At 37.8% G+C, this 24,535-nt stretch overlaps 1 protein-coding gene across 3 annotated transcripts in view; it reads right to left on the bottom strand.

Moving 5' to 3' along the window:
- Positions 1–24,535, bottom strand: part of abca2 (ATP binding cassette subfamily A member 2) — a 57,355-nt gene that overhangs the window by 2,995 nt on the left and 29,825 nt on the right. The window contains exons 7-48 of one of the 3 annotated variants that reach the window (XM_039659348.2): positions 23,911–24,087; positions 23,537–23,758; positions 22,474–22,826; positions 22,233–22,392; positions 21,026–21,154; positions 20,762–20,929; positions 20,523–20,619; positions 19,975–20,148; positions 19,352–19,454; positions 17,423–17,537; positions 17,103–17,293; positions 16,824–16,974; positions 16,511–16,715; positions 16,236–16,394; positions 14,788–14,968; positions 14,401–14,613; positions 14,118–14,314; positions 13,726–13,905; positions 12,944–13,119; positions 12,717–12,837; positions 12,347–12,628; positions 11,152–11,364; positions 10,020–10,134; positions 9,548–9,873; positions 8,708–8,921; positions 7,099–7,204; positions 6,894–7,005; positions 6,707–6,767; positions 5,786–5,960; positions 5,572–5,687; positions 5,323–5,470; positions 4,557–4,680; positions 4,336–4,468; positions 4,128–4,248; positions 3,860–4,038; positions 2,825–2,966; positions 2,430–2,564; positions 2,213–2,316; positions 2,039–2,131; positions 1,841–1,943; positions 679–816; positions 278–487 (exon numbers count right to left, since the gene is read on the bottom strand). In XM_039659348.2, coding sequence (XP_039515282.2) covers positions 278–487; positions 679–816; positions 1,841–1,943; positions 2,039–2,131; positions 2,213–2,316; positions 2,430–2,564; positions 2,825–2,966; positions 3,860–4,038; positions 4,128–4,248; positions 4,336–4,468; positions 4,557–4,680; positions 5,323–5,470; positions 5,572–5,687; positions 5,786–5,960; positions 6,707–6,767; positions 6,894–7,005; positions 7,099–7,204; positions 8,708–8,921; positions 9,548–9,873; positions 10,020–10,134; positions 11,152–11,364; positions 12,347–12,628; positions 12,717–12,837; positions 12,944–13,119; positions 13,726–13,905; positions 14,118–14,314; positions 14,401–14,613; positions 14,788–14,968; positions 16,236–16,394; positions 16,511–16,715; positions 16,824–16,974; positions 17,103–17,293; positions 17,423–17,537; positions 19,352–19,454; positions 19,975–20,148; positions 20,523–20,619; positions 20,762–20,929; positions 21,026–21,154; positions 22,233–22,392; positions 22,474–22,826; positions 23,537–23,758; positions 23,911–24,087 — 6,822 coding nt within the window. The remainder of the gene's footprint in view (positions 1–277; positions 488–678; positions 817–1,840; positions 1,944–2,038; positions 2,132–2,212; positions 2,317–2,429; positions 2,565–2,824; positions 2,967–3,859; positions 4,039–4,127; positions 4,249–4,335; positions 4,469–4,556; positions 4,681–5,322; positions 5,471–5,571; positions 5,688–5,785; positions 5,961–6,706; positions 6,768–6,893; positions 7,006–7,098; positions 7,205–8,707; positions 8,922–9,547; positions 9,874–10,019; positions 10,135–11,151; positions 11,365–12,346; positions 12,629–12,716; positions 12,838–12,943; positions 13,120–13,725; positions 13,906–14,117; positions 14,315–14,400; positions 14,614–14,787; positions 14,969–16,235; positions 16,395–16,510; positions 16,716–16,823; positions 16,975–17,102; positions 17,294–17,422; positions 17,538–19,351; positions 19,455–19,974; positions 20,149–20,522; positions 20,620–20,761; positions 20,930–21,025; positions 21,155–22,232; positions 22,393–22,473; positions 22,827–23,536; positions 23,759–23,910; positions 24,088–24,535) is intronic. The other 2 variants (XM_039659350.2, XM_039659347.2) reach the window with 2 other exon arrangements.

The raw sequence follows: 24,535 nt of genomic DNA, 5'->3' as shown, positions 1-24,535 counted from the left end.
TTTTATTTTGAGATAAATTAAACATTAAAGTTCATTTCTTTCATACACACTTTTTGACCTAACACCAGCCACTTTAATTTTGAATCCACAAGAAGCTCATCCAATTTGTTCTTTATTTTTTAATAAAATAAAGATTTCTAATAAAAAATATCTTTGTAAATCACAACCCAAAAGTAAAAGAGTAATAAGTCTTATGCAGACCGTGCCAAGCAGATTTAATTGAATAAATCTCATTAACTGAAATATGGTTTTTATGTTGCGGTGTCCCAATTCTTACCCTCTCTTCCTCAAAGCTGATCAATCCTTCGTCATCATCACTCTCAAGTTCATCCGGCTCTTCACTTACAAGAGCGTTGAGTTCTGTGTTAGCAAGACGAGGCCTGAGGATGCTTAGCAGCCGCTGCAGTGGCGACTGACCGGCACTAGATGGGGAACTTTCCTGCTGTTCTAAGTTATCACTTTGCTTTTTTGCAAAGTTAACAAAGACCTAACAAAAGAAAAATAAGATGAGATATCACTAATTTTTCTTGTTACAGTATATGCAGCTTTTTGCTTCATATTATACACATTTAGTTCTTTTGCATCCATAAAATGGATTTTGACCAGAAGTCAGTCATATTCACTTTCATTACTTTACTTTTTCACTATTACTGTCCCATTTCTCTGAGATACACTTACGTTGTCCAGAGTTGTCTGGCTGACAGAATAATCCTCGATGCTCAGCACCTCCACCACCTGCTCCATTTTGCTAAAGACCTGAGCCAGAGAGATGTTCTCTGACTTCAGCTGGTACTGAATCTTTGTGTGGTGCCGCTCCTTAGGTAAAGGAATACGCAGAAGTTTACAATTTTTACTGCAAGCGAAGCAAGCTCAAAATATACACACATGTATACTAAGTTTTGTCAGCATTGCACAAAAACACCTTGTGAGAGCTGCTTGCAACTTTCTACAAATATGAAAACTCACTGTCTCCAAACTGATAACATAGAGACACTTGTATTCTACGGCAATATGTTTTGGAGAAATTTGAGCTATATATATATATATATTAATTAATTTCCAGTGAAACTAGAGCCACAAATGGCACTAGTTATGTGTTATGTATATATGAAGAGTTCAGATGCAAAAGCCTCTAAAAGCCATTTGAAATTTTTTTCTTTAATGATGATTTTTATCAAACTTGTATATTTAAGTTCAGTAATTTCACTTAAATGGCAAAGATAATTACCTATTAATTGTTATTTAAGTGAAATTACTGAACTTAAATATACAAGTTTGATAAAAATCATCATTAAAGAAGAAAATTTCAAATGGCATTTAGAGGCTTTTGCATCTGAACTCTTCATATATATATACACACACACACACACACATTAGTTTTGCAAAACAAAACTTACCTTCAATAATTTATTTGGTAACACTTTACAATACGGTTCATTAGTTAACATTAGTTAACTACATTAGTTAGCATGAACTAATAATGAACAGCACTTATACAGCATTTGTTAATCTTTGTAAACGTTAATTTCAATATTTACTAATACTTTATTAAAATCTTGTTAACATTAGTTAATGTGCTGTGAACTAACATGAACAAACAATGAACAGCTTTATTTTTATTAACTGACATCAACGAAGATTAACAAATACTTTAACAAATGTATTGATCATGGTTAGTTCATGTTAGTTAATACATTAACTAATGTTAACCAATGAACCTTATTGTAAAGTGTTACCATTTATTTTCTTAAAATGTTATGCTTTAAATTGTCAATAGAAGGTACAAAAATGTACTTCATTCAAAATATATTCAGTACTGAATATTAACCATTTGACGCACCTTTAGGATGGCCTCTGGAAAATTCCTGTTGAAAAACCGTATCACTTCCTTGACGCTAGCGGTGGTCTTAGTGCGTACTGTTATCATGTACCCATCCCCAAATCTGAAACAAATATAAAAGAACAGTGTAGCAAAAATGTATAAGTTCACTGCACTCCTGAACCCCAAGTGGATTTAAGTGGCTGAGACTTTTCAAACCTGTTTTTGAGATGCTGGATGCTTCCCAAGCACTTGAACCTGCCGTTAACCATGATGCCCAGTCTAGTGCACAAGGCTTCACACTCCTCCATACTGCAAGTAAACATAACAGTACATTACTACACTGCTATTAAAATTAAATATAAAACAGAAAGATTTCTATAGTTAGCACACCTGTGTGACGTCAACACAACAGAACGTCCGGTCTTGATGATGTCAAGAATCAGGTTCCATAAGAACCGACGAGCCTTTGGGTCCATACCTGTGGTGGGCTCATCCTATAAATGACACACAGGATCATGTTTAGACCTGCTCAGGGTAATTAAACACAGCCCAGTACAAACTGATTAAGAAAAACAGTGAGAGTGGAGAAGTGACAGGCAGATCTAACCAGAAAGATGAGTGAAGGGTATCCAATCAGAGCAATAGCTGTAGAGAGTTTGCGTTTGTTGCCTCCACTGTAGGTGCCAGCAGGTTTGTCAGCATACTTGGACAACTCCAACTTCTCTAGAGCCCACTGTACCACCTTCAGGACACAAAGTGAGAGCGAATGAGAGTGAAATACTATAAAAAGAAGGTAGGAAAAACATTTTACTCTCGACAGGTAAGGACAAATCTAACAATAACCTGCAGTTAACATTTATAAATTGCTAAGTGCTTTTTCAAGCTGATTTCAAGAGAGCTTTCAGGAGCTCTTATCCATACTTAACTATCACTGACATGTGCATGACAGCCATTTACATGATTCTGTGTGACTGCATAGTGTGTGTGTGTGTCTGCGCTCACCCGTTCCTCATCTTTCCAGGGGATGCCACGGAGGCGTGTGTACATCTCCAGATGTTCTCGAGCAGTCAGGTCATCAAACAGAGCGTCAAACTGCGGGCAGTAACCGATGCTCTGCTGCACGCATAAAAGCTCCCGCAAGACACTGTGGGTTAATGAAAGACTCAACCTGACGAAGCCATTTACACTAGCAGTATATACTGTACACAACATCAATTAAACAAGACTATCCATCCATTTACCATCCATCCATACTCCTACACTGGATGGTCAAAAAATGTGTAATTATTACATTTTTTTAAATATATTTTTCAAAGAAATCTCTTATGGTCAAAGGCTGCACATGAAAATTATGTAAAAAAAAAAACATTTATTAAAAAAATTTATTAAAATTTCAATTAAATGTTTTGTATATGAATATATTGTTTTAAATATTTAAAACATATATATAGATATACATAATTATATGTATATAAAACATATATTGTTGGGTCAATTCATGGTTACTTTGCTTTAGTTGTATTGAGCACTCAAAGCCTAGATTCACCCAGGACACTATATATATATATATATATATATATACTATTTATTTCTGTGATGGCAAAGCATTCTTCTTTTTTTAAACTTAAATTAAACAATATTAATTTGAGGTTTATGCTTAAGGATTTACCAAAAGGGTAAAACCAATCAACTTAATTTGAGACATATAATATATTATGTCAAAAATACCTATTTTCAATGCTAAAAAAAAATTAATTAATTAAATGGAGAACATTCAATAGTGTCGTTAGCATAGCAACATGCTCATCAAAACTTCCTTACAATAATTCATTCATAAAAAAAAAACAAAAACGTTTTATTGAGAAATACAATTTTATAATATAAGACTTGCTTGAATTATATTTGATTTTTCTTGATGATTGGTTTATGCTTAAAATTTAACAAACAGAGTAAAAGAAAATCAACTTAAAGTTATATTCTATATTCTTCCCCCCAAAAAAACCTGCCATGACATCAGAGGTGTTCTGAATGTAGCACCTGTGCCCCTGGATAAAGGCCTCTCCCCCCGTTGTGCTCTCGTCTCCTGTCAGCATTTTGAAGGTGGTGGTCTTTCCTGCTCCGTTCACTCCCAGCAGCCCGAAGCATTCCCCAGGACGGACCCCCAGACACAAACGGTCAACTGCCAGGATCCGGCCCATCTTACGAGACTTGTACACCTGTAGGGAGACGCATGTGCAAACGATGGGTTCAGGTCTAATCAGACAGGGTTAAGGGAAAGTTTTTAAAATGTCATGGAGTTCCTAACCTTAGTTAGGTTGTCAATCTTCAGCATGTCATTGTCAGCATCTCCCCTCAGCACTCTGCGTCTCTCACAGGCCACATCAACATCATCATCCTCAACCGGCTGACTGCTGACAGGCACTCTCCTTCAATCAGATGGAAACAGTCGAAAATGAAAAAGTTCTAAAGGTCACTGTCAAAGACACATACATTGTATACAATCACACACTCACTGGGCTTTCCTGAGGAAGTTGTACTGGCACAGAATTGTAATAAGAAAGCCAACGAAACCCTCAATGGTCATTGCCACCAGTCCCCGTGTCACAATGTCCCATTCAAATGGAGACTTCACCTTATCAAACTGGCCTGCAGGGAAGAAATGGCATTTAACCATTTGATAAAAGGTAAGAAAAGTCCTCAACAGTGCCCTGAGATGGGGAACACACAAACACACCTATCTTGGCGTAATACTCATTGATATACTCATTATAGGCCATCTCCATCAATCCATGACCGAGGTTATAGTTGGGAAAGATGAGAAAACAAGACTTCAGATAGCTGTTTACCAACTTCAGATCCTGTGAGGTAAAAGAAAAAAAAAAAACATATTAGTGATAAAATGCTACACTGTTATTTTGTATTAAACATTAGATACGACCGAATGTCAAGAACACCTAGGTGGGATGGGCCAAATCAAAAATGGCCAATTCAAAAGGAAAACAGCAAATATATTAATTGATTTATTTATTTAATTTAAACATTATATTTACACACAGGAAGGATCATATTAATTTATTTGGAATTATTTATCGAAATGACTACTCAATAAATAAATATGTGAAATAGAAATGTATATACAAATATATATATTTTAATATATATTTAACTCATTTTGATTTATTTATAGAGTACTTAAATTTCCTTGTTAAATATAATTCAGCAAAGGATAAGGGGCTGAGTGTTATCTTCATTTACATGAAATGTTTGTAATTTGTCAAGGTGTGAGAAAATGTTCTGCCATATTTTATACAAAAAAAATGTATATGATGTGTATGTGTATATATATATTAAGTAAATTATCAAGTATATTAAGACATTAGATATTAAGTATATTAAGACATTAAGTAAATTAGCCAAAAATCAGACATTTATGATTTTCTTTCCACAGACATTTGATTATGTTAATTTTACCAAACAGACAATTTATCTCTCTGATGTACCTTGTCATGCTCAAAGAGCTGTAGGAGGAAAGTGGCCACCGTGGCCGTGATGCCAATGAAGAGGTTAATGACTATGAGGAAAACATAAGCTGTGCTGGGAACCTCAAACCAGAAAGAGGCTGGATACATGATGGGGGTTATAGACCAGCTAGAAAGAGAAAGAGAAAGGGAAATGTGACATTATATGTGGGATTTAAAAACAAAAATGATGTCATTCCATGTCTGACTTAGATGTGACTTAGAGCTTACCCATAAAGGAGGAAGAGAGAGAGCACTGCTGGGAAATTCGTAGGTGACGTGTATGCAGGAAGGTCGAACACAAACAGAATTAGGACACAGCATGTGGCTGGAACCAGGTAGTTCAGCTGGCGAAGAAAGGACAAAAGAAATCTGTGTGTAAACCAATTTAGCCCTCAGGACGGTTCTTGTTTGTGAATACCACATTATCTCTCCTTCACCCTACCATGTCCCATATGTAGTTTGCGAGCCAGTAAGTGACAGGGTCACATCCGCTGACAAACTGAAGGTGTTTGGCCTTGGTGGATTTTTCTGCAACCAGGAAGACCACGAAGCTTGCTGGCACAAATGACATGGCTACTATGATGAAGATGGCAATAACCACATCAGTGCCCTGGAGCCTAGAAGGAGATGAAGAGCAAATATTAAATCAGAAGGAGCTTTTTAAAAGAGCAGTTTTTTTCTGTAAAGGTCTGGCTCTCAACTCTGGAACATATTTCTAACTAAAAAACCAGTGCATGACAAAGCCTTTTACAGTGATGGTTAAACTATCACTAGCTTAAGAGAAACCAGAGCTGTACACAACTAAAATTGTAATAAATGATTGATTTAATCAGTCATCTTATCTATCCACCTTATTTTTCAGGTAAGCACGGGTGCGTCCATTTGTAAATTTAATGTGCCTGGATTACGGTATCATTCCCTTCAAGTTATATTTACCAGTACAATACAGCCAACATGTAAACTGGTGCTTCATACCATATTATTTTAATATTGTCTTAATATTGTAATAGCGCAAACAGTTTTACAGTTCACTGCAATTTCCCTCCTACTTGCAGTGTCATCTCTTCTCTTCTCTGATGACGTGTTTATTGTCATGAACAACCCGTCACTCACATGAGATCACAACAATAGCAAACCACAATCATCCAACGATCCAATCAACTCTCGATGGACAAAAATAAAGTCACACCTTTTTTTTTTAGTCTGACAAAGCTGTTCTCTCGGCTACGTCACAATAGGGAAGAAAAGTCTATCCCTTCCATTTCATAAAGACTATAAAAAAAATAAACCAATAAAAAAAATAATAATAATCAATGAGTGTCCAATGGATGGAACAGGAAGCAGAGAGGAAAGTAAGACTTACAGGTAATCCAAAGAAAGACTGGCACTGGTTCTGTTCATGGGATGATTGGTCACTGTGATGCCTGTGAACATGAGCATATATGGGATTTTTAGTGCAACTAAACAATCTATATGACAAAAATCCAATCAAAGTCTTCAATCAGTGTTTCTACATAAACACTAACAGCTAATTCAACCCGTGAACTCACCGTAGGCAGAAGGGTTTCCTTTACTACTGGGCAGATTGGCTCTGAGGATGGCATTGTTGAGGACATTTAGGTAAGTGGGCATACTGTGATACCCTTTGTTATTGTAAAGCACCTGAAGATCAAGATAAAAACATTAAACATATGATAAAATATTAGTTTTAAAAATGATTCAGTATAAAGGGAAAAGTATAAAGCTCTGACTTGCCTGTGAGGATCGCCTCACTGCTATTTTGCGCACCATAGGTTGCGCTTTTCTCCCGAAGGATGCTGGGACAGATTTCTGAATGTTTCCTACAGTAAAGCCTCCATATCTACAGGATAAGAAGAAAAAAAAAAAACACACTTTTTTTGAGAGGTAAATAGATGAGAATGGGTCTAAAATAGAAATTAATTTATTTTCTAAATGCATTTTTTTATCTTATTGTGAACACTTTTTTTTTTTAAGTAATAATAAAATGTTTTGACATTGTAATTTTGACAAAAACTGTCAAAACTAAATCTTCTTGTAACTTATGTTGGACTTGTACAATAATTTAGTACAGCTAAACACCACCTTGACACAGATGTACATCACTCACAATACGGAAGACAGTTCTGTTTCTACTTCTGTTATATCAAGACTTTAAAGGAGTCATATTTTGGAAAAAAAAAAAAAAACCTTTTTAAATAATTTTCCTTGATGTCTACAAATAAGTGTTCAATACACTATATAAACAACATCCTGATCCAACCAGCAGTGTTGTAGTCGAGACCACCTCACTCGAGTCCGAGTCGACACAGAGACCAGAGAGAGTCGAGTCCGAGTCAAACCGAATCCATAGAGAGTCGAGTCCGAGTCGAGTCCGAGACCAGAGACGGTCGAGTCCGAGTCGAGACCGAGACCAGAGACGGTCGAGTCCGAGTCGAGTCCGAGACCAGAGACGGTCGAGTCCGAGTCGAGACCAGTGAGGGTTGATTACCTAATTTACTTTTATTTACTTAGAGAAATCCTTTTTTTTGTTTTGTTTTACTGAATTTACTTAGAGTTTAAAAAATATGATCAGTTTAGGGTAAAAAGGCCACATAGTAGGTGGTGTTAAAAGTAATTTTATTACAATTTGTCATGCGCAGTTGCGCACTAGAAAATCACCAATCACTGGGCGTGTCAATCAATTTAAAGAAATATTTTATTAACATACATTAATAATCATGAAAAATATTTTTAATTGAACTCGAGTGGACTCGGGAATAATTCCGAGTCCTAAAAAAAAAATGTTCGAGTACGAGTCAATTCCGAGTCCAAATGGACACGAGTCCATGACAAGACCAAGACCATTAAAATATGGTGTCGAGACCGAGTCCGAGTCTCGAGTACTACAACACTGCCAACCAGTCCAAAAAGTCCATTTATCAAAACTGAAATGCACAAACTGCTCATCCAGAAATGGTTTGATGTCATAAGGATAAATACACATTTAAGCAAATTTACAAATGAGCAATGATATTGTACCACATTACAACATTTTCAGTATTCAGCAACTTGGCTTACTAGGTCACTTCACTTGCATTGCAAAGACACTCATTAAAAAACTGGACTGAAAATTGGACCCAGCAGCAAACCCACAAATTCACAGTAAGCATTTCAAATTTAAAGAGGGTGTTTATACAGAGGTACAGAAGCAAAAAACAGCAATCTTAACTCTAAATCTCCCTGTTACAACTATAGGTCTAAATTACAGTGGTGGTCTGACTCTGTGGTGTAAAATACATTGACAATACTGGACCTTAGGAAAATAAATACAGTTTCGAGTTTCGACACCCTCTCAGAAGATTACCTGTGTAATCTGAGACGATCAGAGGTGTACAGGAGATATTCGGACACGTTTCGACCTGTGATGTCCACCAAGATGTCTCCGGTTACTACCTTCATGAGGGGCGGTCGGCCCCCGACTCCGCTGGGGCAGGAGAAGCCTGTGCCCTGCATGGAGCAGATACAGCGCACCGGCTCTCGGATGGTCAAGGGCAGCGTGGGGGAAGACGTCGCCATCTCTGTGGGAACACAGCAGGGTGCGAGGAAGAATACATATTTCACAGCTTTATGGAAAAAGATAAGAGTCGGCACACAGGATGTTTCAAAACAATCTTCATTATGCAAGGAAAATAAATGATTCATTTTTAGCATTAGTCAGCAGGTGTGCAGCACAGGAATTATTCTTACTCATTCCGGATATTATCTCCAAAGTTTCATAACTTTCAGTATGAATCACTATTTCTCTTTTATGTTTTTGGCTGCCAATCAGTGTTCATTTTTATAGTTTTTTTTTTTTTGGTCAATATATCAACATATTCATTTATTTTTGTCAATTTTACTAAACAATACTAAAGTGGCATCTAATAATAATAGGATACTTCACCCAAAAATAAAGAAATGTATACATGTTTGGAACCATTTTCATTTTTGGGTGAACTAGCCCTTTAATGTCTGATTCAAATGTTCAGAATTAAACCAAATTAAATTGATCAATGTATGTATTGCTTATAAGATTTCTAATTTGACAAAATACTTATATTTCAAATGAATGCAGTTCTTTTAAACTATCTATTAAGCAAAGGATCCTGAAAAATGAATCATGCCATAAAACTACCATACACCTGTAAGCACTGTAAACTCTGACCTCGGACAGTAGTAGGAGGAGCGGCAGTGTAGTTCCAAAGGCCATCTTCAAAATGTGCCTCTGGGTCATCAGAGGGGGCCGGAGAGGGTGGCGGGGGCACAAAATTTGATAAAGGCACACCCTGTGTGAAGGAATCCAGGCACATAGAGTCAAAGTAGCGGGATGCTAGGGTTTTGGAGTTGTTGGCGTATGGATTCAGAGTTTGAGCCAGTTGGTCCAGAGTACTGTTGAAGGGAGTTTTCAGTACACAGGTTGCACCAACTCCAGAGGGTAGACGCAGGGTGTTAACAATCCGCTGTGGGCCTGCGTCTGGAGAAAGTTTACTCCTGAAGAAAACAAAGGTTGAGAAGGATTGAGAGAGACGATGTGTGTGTGTGTGTGTGTGTGTGTGTGTGTCTTCATTTTACTTTAAATGCAATCAGCAACAAAGAAGTCTTTAGATATTTGAAATGTTAATTTATTGTACAATGACCTTGTGGCTGACCTGTACTGAAGCCTGTCTTCATTGGCATATGGGATGAAGTTTCCACGAGGCTGAGTGTAGTTGTGATACTGAGATGGAGACAGAATCAGGGGAGGAAGGTCACCTACAGAACCAAAGAGAGACCATCAGAACAGCCTTCACTCAAGCCTATTTAAGATCTGCATCATTTTAGTGCCAAATGCTCTGATTAAATCATTAAATTCACCCACATAATGATATTTTCGCCCCGTAAAATAGTTGTAAAAAAGGTTAGTGGTTCTTTCATTTGGAAAGCATTTAATGCTCACCAAGGCTGCATTTATTTGATCAAAACTATAGTAAAAACATTGAATATTGTCAATATGGAAGTTTAAAAAAACTGTTTTCTATTTTAATATATTTTAAAATGTAAATAATTCATGTAATGGTAAAGCTGGTGTGATATGAAACAAGACGTATTTCTTATTATTATCAATGTTAAACACAGTTTTTATTTTATTTGCTGTATTAAATATTTTTGTGGAAACTGTGATACATTTTTGTTCAGGTTTTCTTTGTTTTCAGAAATGTTAAAAAGAACAACATGAACTAGAATTCATAACTGTCTGTCATTTTTGATCAAAACATTATTTGGTAGTTTATTCAATATTTCCCCTTGAATTTTCAGCAAAAAATAACTAATTGTGGTGTATAACGTTAAATACCTTGATATAAAAACATTTCAACACTGTCTTTATTGATTTTAGAAACATTAACATTAAAACATAAAACGTGTGACCTTTGCATGAATGAGAGCTAGTGCCAGACGAGCATTTGTGGTTAAAAAGTAAAATTTGTTTCGGATTGTTTCTCAAGATCTTGTAGAGCCTTTTGAAGCTGCACTGAAACAGGTCTTGAAGAAGATTATGGAGAAAAATCGTGGAATGTTTTCCTCAAAAAAACGTAATTTCTTTCTGACTGAAGAAAGAAAAACGTGAACATCTTGGATGTGAAATCTTGGGGTGAGTAAATTATCAGGAAATTTCTATTCTGGATTGATCCTTTAACATTTGGGTGAGTTTTTTCCAAAGCCAAACAATAAGCAATTCCTGTAACCATTGACCTTGATATAAAATGATCCTATTTAAAATGATATCCTTACCAATCTCAGGCACAGATAGAGCGACAGTCATGGCCACACAGACGAAGAAAGCAGGCAGCAGGATCTGAGAGAGAATGCCCTTGGTGTTCCTCTTCGCACAGTGAAACCTTTTCACTATCAGCCCGTGAAACTGCCGAAGTTTCAGCCACCAGCCCTCAAGCTTAAAGCTGCCTTGGCCGTCCAGTATTGGCGTCTCAGGAGAGGACTCTTCATCTGGAACACAGAGGGTATATGGTACACTGAGCGGTAGGTAAGCACTTTATCTGTTACCTCCAGGCCCTTAGAGATGCACTTGTACTTGAAAGACGCTTTATGTCTCCAGAAGCCGCAAATAGCAATAGACAAGATGTTCTTTCTTAAAGCCATAGAAAAAGATAGAACCCCAAAAATAACTAGTTCCTAATAAGTTTCTACCAACATAACCACCAATTGAGCTATAAATAAAGAAAATATTAATAATTAGACCTCTCATTCGATGAAACATTTTAAAATATTAAATAAAATGCATTTAATAAAACTTTTCTGTAGTAAATGCATAAACAAAGAATCCGACAAAGCTAAATAAATGTTTAATTATGTTATTAATTTGTTTCTTATTAGTTCTAATCAGCTATGAATGTTCAGGGTTTTTTTTTAATTACCATGAAACAGTTACAATGTCAAAGTGAATAAATGTGTTAATAACAAATAATTAAATCACACACTGAATAATAACAATAATGACCAATAATCAGGGCTCTCGAACAATGGAAATGTTTTAATTTTTTGAAATCACACAGACCATGAAATATTTACATTGTCAAACTGAATAAATGTGTTAACATAAAAAAATTATTAAATCACATAATAATAATAAATAATTATGGCTCTCAATCAATGAAATAATTTTAAAATACTATCTAATGAAAGATTTTAAATGAAGTTAATGCATTTAGTTTTTTAATAAGGAAAGAAATAAGGCTAAATCATGTGTGTAAATAGTTTTTAATCATTAGTCCTAATCAGCTAAAAAAAAAAAGGAAATCCCACAGAGCAGAATTAATCTGTTATAATGTCAAATTGAACAAATGTGTCAATAACATAAAATAATAATATTTAAATTAAATAAATTTCATTGAACAATAATAATAATAATAATAATAATTAGAAATAAATATTATTATTATTATTATTATTATTATGCTATTTTCCTCACCTCGGAGACTGGCCGAGTCAGGATCCTGGACATTGTCAAACAGAGGGCAGTAGTCACCATAGAAGTCAGAATAGAGGCCCCCTTCATCCCCTCTCACTGAGCCCAGAGAAGAGCCGGACTGTAGGGACGCTTGGCTTGGGCTCAGCCTGGAGCACATCATCAGGTTACTGAGCTCCACCTCTGGCCGGATCACGGCAGCATCTGGTGCCCCCTCACACTGTGGCCTTTCTAAAAGATTAGAGGGCTTCCCAGCTGACGCTCCACCAGGAGAGTCCTTCATATCTGACAGAGAAAAAGAGAGAGAGATATAAAATATGAATCAAATCTCATGGCTTTAGATGCATTGCCACATCACTCTTCAACATCTAACCTGCATCGCTGTTCTCCAGTGATAGATCCTCTTCTGATACCTTCAGAAAGACCTCCTCCAATGTGGTGTCCATCACACCAAAGCTGGTCAAGGCCAAGTTGTCCAAACTCTGCTCCAGAGCCTGAAGAAAATTCACCCAACAAATGTGCCCATCATTCAAATCAATAAAGGTTTGATGATATCAAACTGTGTCTTTCCAACTGTCTTAAAACATTGTTAGTGTGTACCTGAAACAGCCTCTCAAAACAGCCTTTCTTGACAGCCTCTGACGGTAGGACATAAGAGAGCTCAGTGTTGGAGTCGGACACCAGCAGGCAGGAGGCAACATACTGACGGATGAACTGTGTCACTCTGCTCTCTGAACATGGAGATATCGAAGAGGATGGAGACTGGCTAGACTGATCTGAGAACAAATAGAAACATACTGTATATATATCAGCTTTATTTCAATTAACAAAAATGCTAATGTTTTAGTTAAAGGGTTAGTTCACTCAAAAATGAAAATTCTGTCAGTATTTACTCACCCTCATGTTGTTCCAAACCTCTATGTGTTTATTTGTTCTGCTGAACACAAAGGAAGATATTTGGAAGAATGTTTTAATCAAACAGATCTCATTCCCCATTGACTACCATAGTAGGAAAAAATACATACTATGGTAGTCAATGGGGAATGAGATCTGTTTGATTAAAACATTCTTCCAAATATCTTCCTTTGTGTACAGCAGAACAAATAAACACATAGAGGTTTGTAACAATTTGAGGGTGAGTAAATACTGACAGAATTTTCATTTTTGGGTGAACTATCCCTTTAATAAAATCCTTGATTTATGATTTTTGAATTTATCAGGGAATTTTGGTACATTTATTGACAAGATAGTATTGGGAGAAACTTGGGGAATCAAATAGGGAAATGATGCGAGCTGGCCTCAAACTCGCAATGCCCACATGACGTCTCAGACATAAATAATGAAAATTTTTAAAAAATGTGCAAGTCCACAAATGAGGATACCTGCAGTGTGCGAGTCACTCTGTTTCTTGACAAGTGTGAGTTTGTAGCCGTCTCCATATGTGCTCTTGAGGAACAGAGGAGAACCGCAGCACTTGAGCTTGCCATGAGAGATGATGGCAATCCGGTCTCCCAGCAGATCAGCCTCATCCATGTGGTGAGTGGAAAGCAGGATGGTGCGACCTGCTCACACACAGATACTAGTTTTGGACTGATCATGTATTTGGAAACTGATGCAACATAGGACACTCCCATTTAAAAGTTTGGGGTCAATAATATTTCACAATATGAATATATTTACTGTATTTTTGATCAAATAAATGCAAGACTATTGATATTCCCATCCCCAAACTTCTGAGCGGTAGTGTATTTATCATTAGAAACGACATGATCACCTTGTTTATATTTAAGGATGAGGTCCCAGATTGCTCGACGGGCATATGGGTCCACTCCTGCCGTGGGTTCATCCAAAATTACCGCCCGAGACCCACCTACAAACGCAATTGCCACTGACAACTTCCTCTTCATCCCCCCAGACAGAGTCTGAACCAGACTGTGACGCTTGTTGGACAATTCAAGATCCTCTATCATCCTGTGAATTCCAACACACAGACTCTATGAGCTCAGGTATGGGTATGAATGAGTAAGTGTTGGTAAAATGCGAGTGCGTTAACCCACTTGTCCATCTCCTTGCGAATATCTTCCTCAGCCATGCCCTTTAGACGCGAGTAGAACCACAGGTGTTCCTCCACACTCAGCTTGTCAAACAGAACATTGTGCTGGGGACACATGCCCAAATTCTGCCTGATGCGCTCCATCTCCGTGCGGATGTCATGGCCGTATATGGTGGCAGAGCCAGAAGTGGGTGGAAAGAGTCCTGTGAGAATGGACCTATGAAAGATTCATTGGATAATAAATACATTTTCTGCAGGACACTTCAGTTTCATACATACATACAATTTTCAGCTAGTAGGGTACGACTGTCAGCCTCAATAAAATAACAGTTTGGCTTCAGAGGGTCTCAACCACTCCAACACACTATGAAGATAATATTCTAACACTCACATAGTAGTGGTCTTGCCAGCCCCATTGTGTCCCAAGAAGGAGACAACCTGGTTCTCATGCAGGTTTAGGCTCAATTTGTTTAGGGCCAGTTTTTTGCCAGTCTTGTAGACTTTGGTCAGTTTGTCTATGCATACCACCAGCGGCAAGTGACTGGGTTCTTCTTCAATTCCACGAGTTTCCTCTGAGCAACAAATAGACATAAATTTAGTAACAAGCTTAACATTTCTCACCAATTTACATTTTAACACAAAACATTTTAACTTTAACAAAGAGTGCAAGCTGATAATGTTAACTAAATTTAAAAGACAAACTTTTTTGACTTGACAAAGCATTGTCTTAAATGTTAAACTTCTATTAAAGTTTGAAGGTCAAGATGGACAGAATGATGGTTCTAGATAGAATAATAGTTAGAAAGATAGAATAATAGAATGACAAAACACTTGAATGATGGATAAAGATAGATTGATTGATAGAATGAACGATAGAGCTCAAGAATGAATAATAAAATGATAGATATATAAAATGCAAGAATGATGCATAGAATAAATAAATAGAACTGACGATAGAACGAATGATAGAATGAATAGAAGGAACGACAGAACTAACAATAAAATGAACGATCAAATGAACGATAGAAAATACGAAAGAACAAACGATAGAATAATTGAAAGAACAAACGAACGAATGAACAAACAATACCCAGATAGCAAACTGACATTGAATCAACGTGGAAACATGACATCGAAACAACGTTGATCTGACATTGTTTTGCTCATCGAATTAACGCTGAACCAACGTCAGACGCGTCATTCTTTCAAAACTAACGGAAAATCAACTTGAAATCAACGTTGTTTCAACGTTAAGAAAGCAAACCGATTTTCATTTAGCTTTGAAGAATGCCGCGTCTGACGTTGGTTCAACGTTAATTCGATGAGCAAAATCAACGTTGTTTCGATGTCATTAGAGACGTCGTTTCCACGTTGATTCAATGTCAGTTTGAATCTGTCTGGGTAAATGGAACAACAGATAGAACGACAGAACGAATAATAGAACGATAGAACAAACAAACAATGATAGAACTATAGATACTGTAGCTAGATGGAAATATACAGTAGAACTGATAAAATGAATGATAGATCAATAGCTTATCAAGCACCACTAATAAGCTTACATAGAAAATAAGTATGATGGTTTGTACAATATAAATAAAGAACTAAAAATAATCTAAACAAATTCTACATTTGTTTCAATATATTTTTACATTTTTGGAGGATAATTATCACTTTTCAAAGATTCACTCCTAAGTGTGTCTCCTTGATCAACTTTTCAAATACACCCGATTCATTCAGAATGACTACGTCAGAACTGTTATCCATTAGCCTACACAGCCCACCATTAATCTGTTATCCCAAAATGTCAACATAACTGATCCGAATCGAGAGTCATACCCGAGCGCCTGTGTTCCATAGCACAAGCCTGGTCCTCCTCCATCACACTCAGCCTGGTCCCGCCACTCCACGGCCAATCCCATGTCTCTATGCGGCCGCTACCTAACCAATAAGATTTCTGCAAGGGAAAATACCATGGCCGGGGCAGTCCATACATCCCTGGAAAAGGAAAAAAAAACATTATGGAAACCAAAACTAAATACTAGTTTTGTTACCGAACAATAAGAACATGGGCAGTGTTTGCACTGCACAATAATGACAGCACTGCTGCTTACCTGGATGCACAGCCTCTATATACCAGGTCAACACACCATATACAATGGCATCAATGGTTAGCATGACCATAGACAGCAGGAGGTTGAAGTCATCACCCTCTACAGGTGATTGGTTGAGAGTGCGCCACTGGATTCCCACTCCAGCAACTTCATACAGGGCAAAGTACTTAGACCCCAGGCCGAATGCTGTGGTTGACATTAAAGACTGCAGACACACAGAGAGAGAATCACTCAAGAACTATAGAAGAGCCAACTATTAAACATTACAAGCATGTATTGGAACATGGAAGGGATTCATGGGATGTCTTCATACCGCTATGCACTTCTCAAAGGCAGTGATCTTGTCGTGAGCCACCTCTTCTCTTATGGCCACGTACATGTAGGGCACATAACTCAGAAAGTAGATGATTCCTCCACATGCTGAGGCCAGTTTGGCTTTAGAGTACAACACCGACACTAGGAAACTTCCCCAAAAGAAAGCAGAGAGAACATTTACATGATATCAAACAACTTTTGACTACTATTCCTCATTGAAAAACAATGTAAATAGAATGCGAACGAGTACAAAACTAGGTATGGCACAGTCCAGTACCAGAACATGATGGTGGCGACAGCGTAGATTGTGAGGAAGAGCCAGATGATAAAGGGATCGCTGTGGAGGAGAACTTTGCCGTATTTCAGTATGGCAGTGAGGGCCGTCACTGAGATCGAAAGCTGCACGAAGCCTGTGATGAACCAGGCCACCCAGTGCACAGCGTTATTCAAGCCCATCATCTTCATCACCTATGGTTAAACACCTTGCATCAACTATGGCACCACTCTCAATCCCTCTCTAGTTTATTAGGGACACTGCTTCAGTTTCTCAGCAGAGGAATTATTTGTTTCAAAGGACAGTTCAGTCTATTCGCTCACCTCTTTCAGTCTTTGTTCCTTTTCTGCAACGATGTGCTGGATCATCATGGCCACGGAGTAGACCCAGGATATGACCATACACAGAGGCATCATGTGTTCGATAACAAACAGGAAACTGCAAATGGAAACACTTGTTACAACTTCTCACCTCTACCAATTGATAGACAACAAGTATAATACATCCTGTAACTACTTATAAACTCCACCAGTACAAATCGAGTATTAACCAGAGTTTGTGAGATGTTTTATTAGTAGTGTCTTTATTAATCCCTTGAGACAAATGTCTTCAGTTGATTCGGACATGGGCATTCTTAAAGAGATAGTTCACCCAAAAATGAAAATTGATAGGTGTATATGACCATCTTCTTTCAGATGAACACAAACGGAGTTATATTAAAAAAATATCATTGCTTTTCCAAGCTTTATAATGGTAGTGAACCAGACAGTTGACGACAGCCATCGACTTCCACAGTATTTCTTTTCCTACTATGGAAGTCAATGGTTTCAATAGAGTAATCACTACTGAAAATTCAGCTTTGCCATCATAGGAATAAATTTAACAATTTATAATTATATCAAAAGAAAAAATGTTATTTTAAATTGTAATAATATTTCACAATATTACTGCATTTTTGGTCAAATATTTGTATCCTGGGTGTGCATAAAAAAAATTGAAACGTTTAAAAAAAACAATAGTGTATCTGTATATAATTATGCTTGCAACCTAAACCTATGACCTGATGGTAGCATCAAATTCTTGGTAAAGTGGGTACTTATGAGCTAGTAGAAATGTGTAAACTAGTTAAAGATGCATAAAAGTTTGCTTGCTGTGGTTAGGATTTCCTTCCGTTGCCTTTTTTGTACCACAGTATTGTCTCCTATGGCGCTTTTCCACTGCATAGTACGGTACGGTTCGGCTCAGTACGCTTCGACTCGGCGCGGAACAGTTCGGATCGCTTTTCGTTTCCACTGCAGTAGTACCCCTTCAAAGTGTGTGGGACTGATCGTTATTTGCGCGCGCCTCTACTGCCATGACATCATCTTAAAAGCGCCACATTTTCAAACCCACAACTCAGGAACAATGGAGACTATCGAGGGGATGGTGTTCCTGATTCTCGGTATGTGGTTGTTTTTAACTGCTAGACGGAAAAATGTGTTTAAAATGAGGCTGATGGCAGCAAAACAAAAATACTGCTAAAAAAGTGTCTGTGTCTCGTGTCGCAAATCCAATGACGCTGGTAGTGACGATTCTGTCTGACCAATCAGTGATCTGCAGTGTTTCACGTCACATTTTAGTACCGGTACAGTACGCTTGGAACCTCAACATACCAGGTACCATTTAAAGCGACCTGAAGCGAACCGTACTGTACCGTACCATGCAGTGGAAAAGCACCACAAGTGAGACGTACCGAACCGAACCGTACCGTACTATGCAGTGGAAAAGCGCCTCTAATGAGCAAATGAAACAGAAGGTAATAACAACCAATCTGTATAAACTTCGGCTTTCGTTAAATAGTAGTAACAAACATCATCATTTTCCTAAAATCCCACATCTGTTTGGTCCCACGGAATAAACTGTTCTAAGATGAGTCTATGATTGTCCTCTTTCCCCTGGAGTAGACTGACTAATGCTGTGTCATCTGCAAATTTAATGCAGAGTGGAAGCAGAGCGGAAAGGTTGCGTGATTTAGCCTGGAGCGAGGGATTTTTCTCTCTTTTCTTTTTTTAAATCTCGGCATCTGTGTTCTATCTGACTCTGAGATAATTCAGAAACCACTTCATCATCACATGCATAACACACATTAACACAATGCAACTGAACATCTGCAATTCACCATGTCTTAAAGGCAGTGTTTTAGGCTATGAGTAGTCAGCCTAAAAGAGAAATTAATACAAAGTATATAATAAGAAAAGGGAGACTAAGCTCACTCGTCTCTAGTGTAGCATGGATAGGGAAACATCTGCACATAGTTTCCAGGCTCCACAACATCGTGGCCCACAAACGTGTTGATTATTGCCCGCTCAATCATGTCTAGAAGACAAAGAAACATGGAAACATCAACACACACCATCATCTAAACCAAATTTACACACAGCAGCTTTGCACTTTTGCAATGAGAGAAAGCTTTGATCCGCCTTTCTGAGCTCCTGAATAAGCACAGCTTCCAGAAAAGCCAAACCAGCACTTTATTGACGCTCACGACGCACTAAGCTTTACATAACCAGGTGCACTTTTTACCAGAATAGTTTTCATTTTGAATAAAACATCAACTTCACTTTTCCCATCGCAATTCAATACACGAGAGCTATTTATTGCTTTGTCAACAGTTTTGTAAAATTTTTTGCACAAATGGCAGAAATAACACTCATGGGTTTAGACTACCACTCTAGACGGAAACTAGATCTTTCACTGCCAATAAAATCAAAAGTTTAAAGAGCTCACATTTTAAGTAGTTTAGAGCAAATACAATACAATATCTGTTATTCGATATCCTATCCTATGACTATTTTTTTTTTACAAAGACCTGCTACTGTAAGTCTTCTTATCATACCTTGGATCCACACAAAGCCGTAAAGGAAGTAGAATTTGCCTCCCGTGTTCGGCCCAGGACGCCAATAAGCTCGGCGGATTTCATTGGTTTTCTCTGTGAAGCTGGAGTTCTGTCGAATCTTATACATAACGTGGGGTGGCAGAGATCCATCTTTATTGGTCTGGAAAATCACACCTAGAGAGAAAGCACAGATTAAACATATGGCTGCTGGCTACATTTAACAATGTACGACTAAACAAAAGTGACGTAACCCACAATCGCTGATACAACCTTTAATGGGGAATGGATGGGTCCGTCTCACAAACCTTGTTAATAAATGGCTGAGTCATATTTCACCCCAAAAGATTACGTTGTATTGATTTGTGACATTATTTTTAGGACAATTTTATCCCCTCAATTCAAGTTATAGGTTACATATATTCTAAGCACAATAAAATATTTTCTTTATTTCCTTTCATTTGTGAGTGCAATATGACCAGCACATTTTCTCTACAAGTTTTGTTACAATCACTTGAGGAAAACTTTTATGAGATCCATCGATCACTTACTTGCAAAGACTGAGACATTGTCCTGGTAGGCCTGGTTCAGTGTGTAATTGACAATGCTATCTTCATCAGGGAAGCCTCTGAAGATATCCACACTGACCTGAGGCATTTTAAAAAAGTAAAAAATACTGTATATATTTTCCTGTTATATGAAGAATGCAATTGACTTTTGAAAATGTGTAATCGTGTTAATTCTATGGTGTCAACATCAAAACACACTCCTCAGGTTTTCTTCTTCTGACCTTTGCCATGAAGTTTGTCCAGCCACAAGCAGCATTATCTATGGTGTGCAACTGCTCCAGGAGAGTGGTTGTGTTTGGCAGGGTGAAGTTCTCCTCCAGCAGACTGTTCATCAGCTCACTGTCTGAGACGTTCAACAGCTCAGGGTGCCTCTTTAGGTCTGCAATAAACTATGACATATGGACAAAACAAAAGACATCAAGCACATGCACAACATGAAGTACTATTAAAAAAAAAAAAACTTAAATGAATGACTGAAATGTTACCTGCTGGAACCACATCAGGTGATTCTGCAATTTACCCTCCTCTAAGAAGGCCCTTAATTCAGCTGAGATGTTGAGCCACACACGGGCATAGTGAGTCACATTACCCACAAAAGCAAACGTCTCATTGGCCTAAAGAGAAAAAAAATAAAAAAAATAAAACTGATTAACCCACCTTGGGTACAATCTAAATCGAATGAAAGAATGACCAGGAAGTGAAGTTTGAATAGGTAAATTGGATTAAGGAAGAATTAAAGGGTTAGTTCACCCAAAAATGAAAATTAAGTCATTAATTACTCACCCCCATGCTGTACCAACCCCGTAAGACCTTCGTTCAATCTCGGAACACAAATAAAGATATTTTTGATTGAATCTGAGGGCTGGATCACTCTTCCATAGACAGCCTGAGGGACTGCCTCTTGACGGCCCAGAAAGTCATTAAAAGAAAAGGTTTAAATATTTCATGTGCCTACAGTGGCTCAACTATAACTTTATCAAGCGACGAGACTACTTTTTGTGCGAAAAAAAAACGTAAATAACGACTTTATTCGACTTTCCATTACTTCCTTATGGGCGCATGCGCGAGAACTGAGACGAGACCGTTCTTCTTCGACTACTTTTTGTTACCGGCTGCTCACCGCTTAGGAGTTTTACCGCCCCCTGCCGTATAAGATGACGTACTGATATAGCCGGAGGCGCAAAACGTTCTGTTTACAAGCAGTACGTCATCTTATACGGTAGGGGGCGGTAAAACTCCTAAGCGATGAGCAACCGGTAACAAAAAGTAGTCGAAGAAGAACGGTCTCGTCTCAGTTCTCGCGCATGCGCCCATAAGGAAGTAATGGAAAGTCGAATAAAGTCGTTATTTACGTTTTTTTTTCGCACAAAAAGTAGTCTCGTCGCTTGATAAAGTTATAGTTGAGCCACTGTAGGCACATGGAATATTTAAACCTTTTCTTTTAATGACTTTCTGGGCCGTCAAGAGGCAGTCCCTCAGGCTGTCTATGGAAGAGTGATCCAGCCCTCAGATTCAATCAAAAATATCTTTATTTGTGTTCCGAAGATGAACGAAGGTCTTACGGGGTTGGTACAGCATGGGGGTGAGTAATTGATGACTTAATTTTCATTTTTGGGTGAACTAACCCTTTAATCTAGGGTTTCTTCAGGTTTCAAAGATGTTGTTCAACTTTTTTTCAGAGTCTGAACTTGCCTTTTGTATGACCTTGTCCACCTCTGAGCCAATGGGAGAGTAGAGGATTTTGGGATTTGTAGTCATGAGATGAACGAGTAATCCCAGGTTTCTTTGTTCTTTGCTGGTAAAGCCTAGGGAACTCATATTGCCCTGTTTCAGAGCTTCTGGCTCAATAATCCTAACGAAACAACATTAATTATAACATTCACATTTCACATTCAGAAAGGTAACACACCCCACAACACCCATATACACACACCTGTTATTCCCACACAGAATGGGCTGAAGACCTGCCCACAGCTGAACAAAGGCAGAAAACTGTGATCTGGGGTTTTCAGCCTCAGCCTCATTTCCTGCGGCTCCCTCTCCTTCCTCCACAGGGCTGTCTGTCGTGTTGGGACCCCATGTTGTTGTGTTGGAGCTCCATGAGGTGGTGTTGGCTATAGGAGGAGGCTGGTGGCCTGCACAGGCCCCTTTAGGAAGCAGTCTGGCCAGACCGGACAGCAGATCAACGTCTCTTAGCAGCCGTTCCACATCAGCAAGGTTCTTCAGCAGAGCCCCGAGGTGGGACTGATCCAAGAGTCCAGACATGTTAGACTGCTCCAGACGCAACTGAGGACGGAGGACAGGAGGGAGAATGGACAGAGGAGAAAGCAATAGGTACAGTAAACATGGCACTTTTGGCTCTGTAGACTTTCTCTTTTTATTCTCTTGACTTTATTTAAATTGTTCACAACAAATGTGAATAGCTTCTGTATGTGTATATGTGTGAAGGTTTTGATTATTCTTTTCTCTGAAGCTTCCCACCACAGTGTTATTTCCATATCTTACCATATCTCAAATTCTATATCGTGTTTAAAAGGAAATCAAAGTAGTGGAAATGGCATTCTTAACAGTAATAAAATTGAATAAAATGACAGATTCCTGTCTTTCTAAGGCTAATTTCAGAGTTAACAGTTAATATCTTAAAAAATATTTGAAATAAAAACACTGTTGCATTATTTAATAGCTTCATTAGAAATAACTTATTAATAAATTGCTGAAAGTGACATCAATTAATTTCGATTTTTTTTAAGCAGACACTGTCTGAAATTTAATCTCAAACATGACATCATTGACACTCTTGTCTAGCTGCTAAAACAAATACACTAACTTTAGAAATAAACTGTAATTTTTAAAAAAATGTATATAAATAATTTTCACACAAATGGTTTATGTATAAAGTCTAGGTTGATTTTAATAACAATCAACCCCTGGGACATAAAAATGACACAAACACCAAATAGTGTCTGGTAAAGAAAATGTGTTATTTTTGTAGGTACCTGATCAAAGACTCTCTGTGTATCAATCTGATCCTTCAATGCCTCACTCATTTTCCCAAAGAGCTCCGCCCTCTGCCCCGCCTCTCCACCACAAACAGTCGTTAGATAGGACTGTAAAACTGCCTGTTGTTTCTCAGGGACCAATAGGATTTTGCTTATTTCGCTGTTCCCTCCTTCCCCACAAGTGAGTGTATCAAGCACTGCACCAGTCAAGAGAATTCCCTGAAAAAGCATGGAAAAATGTACGAAATCCATCAGTTTTGTGAGGTGTTGTCATTAAACAGAAGAGTATAATTTTTGAGAAAAGGAATTGCAAAAATAAATGTATTTGACATTTAAAAAGCTTCAGGTTTAAAGAGGAGTGGCAGACCAACCTCCATCTCACGCAGTGCTTGAGGATCAAATTTTTGGCCTCCTCCACCCCTAGCGATCCCCAGTGCTTGGGACAGGACTTTAAGCAGAGCTTGGCGATGAGCTGCTTTACTGGGGTCTCTTAATGCCTTCTGAATTAAACCCCCCTCCAGACTTCGCCAGCCTCCAAGTAATTGCTTCTGGGTATGAAAGAGAGACTGAAACATGATTGTTTTATAACTGCAAGGTTATAAGCAATTGCATGCACTAATTGGAAAGACCTTTACAGTAAATGACTAATTATTCTATTTATAGTATGTATTGCAGGGGCATTTTGTCCCTGTTTTGATTTGGCAATGTTTACTCAAAGCAAATTGGCATGGGAAAGTAAATCAACAGTATAGTAAAATAAAAGTAAATTATTTTATATAAAATACTTCAACTTGACGAGACTTTCCTGTCTTTATTTCGCAAAGATAATTTCAGTTTTGTCAGCAGCATGAAATGAAACCGGAACATACATTTATGAAAATACGAACACGGCCACGAAAAAAAAAAAAAATCCCCCGACATAGGTAGGGGACTTTACCTCCTCGTTTCAGTAATCTTCCACACTCCACTGATGCATAAACTGATGTGAGATGCCAC

The sequence above is a fragment of the Pimephales promelas genome, chromosome 4, assembly GCF_988280905.1.
Source record: "Pimephales promelas chromosome 4, fPimPro1.hap1.1, whole genome shotgun sequence".
Lineage (NCBI taxonomy): Eukaryota > Metazoa > Chordata > Actinopteri > Cypriniformes > Leuciscidae > Pimephales > Pimephales promelas.
This window is presented reverse-complemented; position numbering and strand designations above follow the sequence as displayed.